Here is a 7,785-nt window from a genome sequence, read left to right on the forward strand (position 1 = left end):
CCTCCTGGGTTCAAGCAGTTCTCCTGCCTCAGCCTCCCAAGTAGCTGGGACTATAGGGGCCCGCCACCATGCCCAGCTAATTTTGGTATTTTTAGTAGAGACGAGTTTTCACCATGTTGGCCAGGATGGTCTCGATCTCCTGACCTCGTGATCCTCCCGCCTCGGCCTCCCAAAGTGCTGGGATTACAGGCGTGGGCCACCGTGCCCGGCCTTGGTTAGTTTCTTTAGGACATACTAGAGTCTGACAGCCATGATTTTTATGTTTCCTATGCAGAGTTTCTGGACCTCAGTATATTTGCGGGGACATGCCAGGATTGTAGGAACTTATTGGCTCCATGACATCTCTGTTCAGGCTACATTAGAACACTTGCTGTTTCCCCAACACACCATGTGCTCTTGGGCCTCTGTGTGGTGGCTCAGGGTGGACCCTTTACCCAAAGTGTTACCTCATCACTTTTCCCAAGTAACATTCTACTCATTGTTGAAGGCCACATTCTCTCTGAACGCTTATGTTTCAGCCTTCACTGAAGCCTCTTTCCATGGCCCCCTCTTGTCGCAGTGTCTATTGTAGCAGTTACTATGTGCCTTTATAGCTCTTTTGTTTTGTATCTGTCAGACCCCAGTAAGTTCCTTAAGGGCAAATATTTTCATTCTTTTCTGCTTACAATCAATATAAACAGTCACTGCTACTTGAAGGTACCCAATAAATATTTGTCAAATGGGAAAATGAATTGATAAATGTGCTTCATTATTGAGAATCTGAATCTGAAGTTCTGGTAAAGCCAATCCTTTTTGGAAAACTGAATTAGCCCTTATATAAGCAGTGCTACCTTACACACGGATGTAGTTTAGTATTTTGAATTTGATGAGTAATGATTTTGTGATTTATTTTAAATGATGTGTATAAGGGTATCTAGAATTTAGGCAGGAAAATGATGATCTGGGGTTTTCTTTGGTTTTAGATACTGTTTTTATTTTGTGGATTGTTTCCTTACTCGACTTGATGAATTATCAGGAGAAAATGCCATTTTCATAGGGCAGGCGAGCTGTGTACTTTCATCTCAGTGTGGCACAGACTTCTGGAAAAACTAAGGGTATTTAAAAGAAAAATATAAAGTTCTTTTATCTTTTGTGGATTCTGGAGAAAGTTCATCAAGATTCTGAGCTCTGATAACTTCATTCTTGAAGCACTTGCAGCCCTGCTTGCCTCTTTTAGAAGAGTTTGTGTACTGACCATAGTGCTCAGTGAAAGGTCATTAGGATAATGTATTTAGTAAACATCTGATAATATAGGAATTTGCAATATCATCTCAGCCACAAGTCATAAATTAGATATGTTGGTTTTTCTTTGAGTTCATTTAATGTTAAGTAATACATGGTACCTAAACTGTGTGCAAAATCATTCATTTTACATGAGACAAAGCCTTTGACAAACACAGTTCACTGAGGAGTGCACTTGTGGGCTGCTGGAGAGATTAGACATCTACATGCTTGATGGAACTTCCATAAGAAAGGTGATGAATCTGGTTTCAAGGAATAGGGAAGACATCATGAAGAAAGGAGCATTTGCTGAACATAAGATTGTAATAGATTTAGTTCACTGGACTCTTCCAGGTACCAGAAGCAGAAATGTGCTATTTCTTGGGCTACCTCAATTAGTGAGGTTTACTGGAAGGCTCTATGGGGAGTAGGAAGGGCAGGAAAACACTCTCTGCAGCTGCTCTGGCAGGCCTCACAGAGAATCAGATACAAGCTCTGGTAATGTGAGAGCCTTTCTGTCATGTCACCGGAAGTCAATGTCTGTTTCCTTCACCAGTGGTCTGCACTGGAGTCACTCAGCTCTTCTCTGTCTTTACCTCCATGAAAGCATCCTTTGTATCTTCATGACACTCCTCAAGAGAGAAGAAGCTATCTTGGCTATCCATTCAACAATGAGCAAGCAGCCCTGCTGCACAAAGCTCATGCCACTGCTTAGGCAGCTTGCCAACTAGTGGATGTGTGTTTTTGGCTTAGGTACTTTATTCCTGGTCCAACAAATTGTGGCCAGGGTGATGGAGTCATATGGTATGGAGCAGCGCTTCTTAAACTTTAGGATGCATACGAATCACCTGTAGACCTTGTGAAAATGTGCCCTTTTGGTTCTGAGGTCTAAGGATTCATGAATTCTGTGTTTCCAACAAGCTCTCAGGTGATGCTGATGTTTCTGGCCCTGCGACCACACTTTGAGCCACAAGAACAGAACATAATGATTTCTGTGTGACTGTAATTACTCAGAAGTCAGGCACTCCATGTGGTGGGTCTGTCGTTATGAGATGACATTTCACATGGAAGAATAACTGTAAATAAAAGAGTGGAGGAAGATGCAGTATTGATGTCTATATGTGTTTGTGTAAGGCCAATTTTGAAAATGATTAAGTCCAAAATGAATGAGGCATCTTTAAACCAAAAATCTGGAACAATTTCAGATGTAGTCTTTTAATACCAAAGTTGTTGGGGTTGGCTGTTAGTCTTTTTATGATTTTAATTCAATGTAAATAGTGATTTTGATTTTTTCAGTGAGAGATAGTAAGCAATCCAGTACGAATTTAACTTACTCATACTCACTTGAGAGCCTGTCCCATAACTCTGGTCACAGTTTGCCACTAAGTCTGTGCTGTTGGTGAGGATTTGCAATAGGATCTGCAATAGGACTTGGTTGTTTGTTATAAGCCAGAGTCCCTGGTTTGGACACAAAGTGTCAGATTCCTTATTATTCTGGTGCCTTAGCAGAATCATGCATTGCTATAATTGTCTTCATTAGAGATTCACAAATGTGATACTTCAGCACTTAGTCACAGAGATCTTTGAACCATTAAATGTCTTACATTTATAGAGCAGATCCCAGTTTCAAAGCATCTTTACATTTATTCTAATATTCATTTCATACATATAATCTAATACTGATTAAAAACCAGAGAGATCTTTTCAAAAAGCTTATTTAATGTTGCCAGAGTCTAGTGAGTCAGAATTATGAATAATGTCCAATAGAAGATAATTGAATTAATTGTTCAGGTCCTCTGGCTTAATGGTAGATGCGTAAGGAAAAGCAATGTTTTTCCTACTTTCCTCATTTCATTCGTTATATTAGAAGCAAGACCCCATGCTATATTTACATCTAGTCTTCCTCACTCAATGACAAATGGAAGTAAACATTTTAGGATGTTTTCTTAGCTGAATCTCATCTTCTTCAACTTGTTTTCATTTAAAAATGATTTATTTTAATTGTAATGATCAAACAAGGAAAAAACATTTTAAATAACTAAATAGTAACATCCTTTTTTCTTCTTTCATTTTTTTAGTTAAACCAAGTAGTTCCCCAATTTGTAAAGAGTAGATCTTGAAAAGGATTTTCAAAGTTCACCTTATCTTGGTAATCATGTGGAATTCTGACTTACTGAACAGTTAAATGATATGACCATCTTTGACTGCTACATTCTAAGCTGTCAATTGTCAAAGAACAAATGCCGTTTAGTAGAAGAAGTATAGTGAAAAATATGCTAACGCTGGAGCCAAACTGATGTTTAAATTCCTTCTTAACACCTATGTGCCATGTTACCTTCGGCAAGTTATTTATTCTCTCTGAGCCTCATTTTTATCATCTATTAACCGGGATGTTCATGTCTACCTTCCAGCGTTATTTTGAGGATGAAAATAAATAATGCATGTAATGTATTCAGCATTGACATTACCATTGAACAGAATTTTAATAAATAAAATAAACATCAGGATCTTTTAAGCCTTATGACAAAATGCTATTTTTATATAAAGTTAATAACAAAAGTACTTTTACTTTATATTTGCACAGGAAGAACATTATCCATTCTTGACATGAGTGAAAATTACAGTACTTTGAGCCATTAACAGAAGAGCTGTGATTGTCATTGCCACTAAGCTAATAAATCTCTATAGTAGAACTGCCATTGTCAAAAAAGTGTTTTCCCAAAAAATTAAGTGACAATATTATGTACAGTTTATCAACAGAAATTCTAATTTTTAAAATGTAGTCAGTGAATTTAATTTGTGCTGCAGTGACGTAATGTAGAGGAGCAAAGAGAATGCTTGGTTATAAATATCATTCATAATGAAACTTTTTTCTTCTTTTGAGACAGAGTCTCGCTCTGTTGCCCAGGCTGGAATGCAGTGGCACGATCTCAGCTCACTGCAACCTCCGCCTACTAGGTTCAAGTGATTCTTCTGCCTCAGCCTCCCAAGCAGCTGGGACTACAGGTGCATGCCACTGTGCCCAGCTAATTTTTTTTTTTTTTTTTTTTTTTTTTAGTAGAGACAGGGCTTCTCTACTTTTTAGTAGAGATGGGGTTTCACCATATTGGCCAGGATAGCCTTGAACTCCTGACTTTGTGATCCACCTGACTCGGCCTCCCAAAGTGCTGGGATTACAGGTGTGAGCCACCGTATCAGGCCATAATGAGACATTTTATTAATTCATTGTAATCACATGGGACTCTGCAAGTCAGGTTATACCCATATTCTTTTAGAGAGTTTGGAATGGAAATAATGTGTATGAATGGAATATTCCACTATCATTCAAATAAGGGAAGTCAGATAAAATATCTTCCGTCTCAAGTGGATGACAGATATTCTCATTGAGCTTACATATGCAGTGTCATATACCCCCTCATAGAAAGATGAAGGCCTGTTTTTGATGGCTAAGTACTGTCCGCAGGACCACCATACTGATATATTTATAATAACAGAATGCTTTGCATGATTTTTATAATTAGCCTCCCTTATATTGGTGGCAAACCAGGAGTATCCATTATTTTAGGTGGTACTTCATAGCAAATGCTGTTCTAGCAGTTTTTTTGTTAATGTGTTTTTGTTGTTGTTGTCATTGTTTTGAGACAGTCTCTGTTGCCCAGGCTGGAGTGCAGTGGTACGACCTCGGCTCACTGCAACCTCCAACTCCTGGATGCAAGTGATTCTCATGTCTCGTCTCATCCTACCGAGTAGCTGGGATTACAAGCATGCACCAATATGCCTACCTAATTTTTGTATTTTTAGTAGAGATGGGGTTTCACCATGTTGGCCAGGCTGGTCTTTAACTCCTTACCTCAAATGATCCACCTGCCTCAGCCTCCTTTGCAAAGTGCTGGGATTACAGGCCTAAGCCACCGGGACTGCTACTGTGTTTTTTATTTGATGAAGCATTTGTAGGGCTTTTTAAAAATAAAATGAAATAAGCCATTCTTAAGGAGACAATGGAAATGGCTGGGTAATTTGTTAAAGGGAAAGGTGAGTTAAAGGGCAGCCTGAGTGTATGGATCTGGGGCCTTGTGAGCCTTCAAATTCAATCTGGGAGATTGTACTTCAATCTGGGAGATTTTCTTAAAGCTAAATTGGAGAATTTTCTTAAAGCTAATTTGGTTTCCAGAATCAAATGTTTAACTCCAATATGGCCTACAAATAGCCAAGTCATCCTTGCGAAAGCAATTCTTTCATCTAGTAACAGAGTCTTCATATCTTAGTGTAGTTTTGGTCTTAAAGAGAGGAAGGTGTAAACTTTTAGCTGATTTCCCCAAGCATCACCTGCTTATTCTTTTAGACACTTTCAGGGTATCCACGAGTAATTAATGCAATTTTTTTCTTACACAGATCCAGTGCCCTACCTGCCAATTCATTTGGTGTTTTAAGTGCCACTCTCCTTGGCATGAAGGTGTTAACTGCAAGGAGTACAAAAAAGGAGACAAATTGTTGCGTCACTGGGCCAGCGAAATTGAGCATGGGCAGAGGAATGCCCAGAAGTGTCCAAAGTGCAAGGTGAGATAACTTTTAGGAGAAAAAGAAAAAACATGTGCATCTGGATATGACTGAACAGTATTTACAATATTGAAGCGAATTATAACTGTCTTAATGCAGGTAGGTAGAAAAAGAGTATTTGCTCTTTTATTTTAGAAAAGTATATAATTAAACTGACCATTTTTATAAACAATGTATATTCTTATTTGCATTACACTTCTAAATTAAAAGAGGCCACATATAAATATTGACTTAAGACATTGATGTCCTTATATTACATTGAAAAATGAGGATGTACTTTATAGGAAAAATACAGCATAAAAGTGATATGAAAGTATTATTTCTAGCCTGCCACATGTACTATAATTACTTCTCAATTATATAGGCTCTGAATACTTGCAATCTTTTGCTTTTCTTTCCCTGCTGCCATTGCTGATCACTTAAAATTTACATTAAATTAAACTGATTCTTTTTTTTTTTTTTTGGTAAATCTGGTGATGTAAAAGCTCGTAGCTAAAATCAGGACTTAGGGACTTTATGAATCCCACTTTTCATCCTTCTTTTGGTAATCATGCAAGTAATCAAGACTTAGCAGGCAATTTGAGCTCAGACTTAGTAAATCCAACCAGAAAGCTTTGGATTTGATGTTTATACTGTAGGGATATGTTGAAATTTGAGAGTTTAAAAAAATCTTACTTTAGAAAATCATATGTGTGTATATATGTGTGTGTATACTTTGCAATACGTGGTTTCTACTCCTTGCCAAATTTATTTTTGGAAATAATCTCTAAATTGGGCTAATTATCTTTTAAGCCCAATTCTGCAATTCCTTCTTGGAGACTTAACACCAGATAAATGAAACTTGAGTTATCAGAAATTTTTAAAAATTTAATAATTATGAATACAATTGGAAGTAAAAGTACATTCTAAGCCTATAAATGAACATAATAATAATAAATGTACAGATTTATTATACAAAATTCGCATGGTAGTTTATAGTAAGGAAAAAGCATTGTTTGAAATAATTATGTTGCGTTTTTAGAAAATGGAAGAAATTTTTGAAATAGTTTAGATGACATGGCTTTCTGAGAAGTGATGTCTAAAGATATTTGGCCTGAAGTTTTCCTTGTAGAAGGCAAATTCATCGCAATCACCCATTTAGTTTTAGGGTTATTTCAGATCACTGCATCGGTTGCTGAGTACACTTATTTTTCATTCTATTAAAGAACACCTAGAAAATGAAGCTGTCCTTGCTTTCTCTTGCCTTTTTAGTTTATTCAAAACTACTTCTCAGTTTTAAACAAAACAAAGACCAATAGGAACTTAGAGTACTGTTAAATTATACTACTTAACAGTTATTCATAAATATACTTTATATTCTTTGGAAAGCTGTAAAAGCAATTACAAGTTAGCCTGGTTCTAAAACTGGATTTTGAATGAACACCACTGCAGCATTATGCATTGGGGAAATTCTGAATGAACAGATGTAACACAAAATACGTACATTTATGACTGTAATCTCTTAACACAACCTTAAATGGACTCTGATGTAAAGAAAGAAAAGGAAGTCAACCTTGGGGAATTTACTGACTGCACTAACAGCCTCCCACAGTTGTAACGAATGTAGATAAACAGTTAAGAGAAAGTATAAATGCTGCTTCTCCTTTGAAGTAATAGCTAAAAGGTCAGGGCTTTAAAAGGGATTACCTTTAAAAAAACTGAAAAAAAAAAAAAAAAGAACCATGAAATCAGTTTACGTTATTATATTGTAGCAGAGAACCTACTTTCTGGTGAGATTTGGATTCTATGAAGTTTATGTCTGTTTAAGTCATATTTTATGACTTGTTTTGAGTATAAATGGTTTCATTTTTCTTTCTCTTTCAAGCATGACTTTAAAGCTTTATATATACTTCTGATCTTTTCCATTGGATGATAAAATTATATTTCCCCCCCCCGCCATGAAACATTTCTTTCTTTTTTTTTTTTTTT

General features: G+C 36.6%; 1 protein-coding gene across 2 annotated transcripts in view; it reads left to right on the forward strand.

The window, feature by feature from the left end:
- The window catches only part of RNF217 (ring finger protein 217), a 99,634-nt gene extending 92,101 nt beyond the window's left edge, over nucleotides 1–7,533 (forward strand). For both annotated transcript variants that reach the window (XM_017508803.2, XM_017508802.2), the window contains one exon: nucleotides 5,653–7,533. In XM_017508803.2, coding sequence (XP_017364292.2) covers nucleotides 5,653–5,826 — 174 coding nt within the window. In that variant the 3' untranslated portion in view covers nucleotides 5,827–7,533. The remainder of the gene's footprint in view (nucleotides 1–5,652) is intronic.
- Nucleotides 7,534–7,785: the final 252 nt, after the last annotated feature.

Source organism: Cebus imitator, unplaced genomic scaffold (assembly GCF_001604975.1).
Source record: "Cebus imitator isolate Cc_AM_T3 unplaced genomic scaffold, Cebus_imitator-1.0 Scaffold400, whole genome shotgun sequence".
Classification (NCBI taxonomy): Eukaryota; Metazoa; Chordata; class Mammalia; order Primates; family Cebidae; genus Cebus; species Cebus imitator.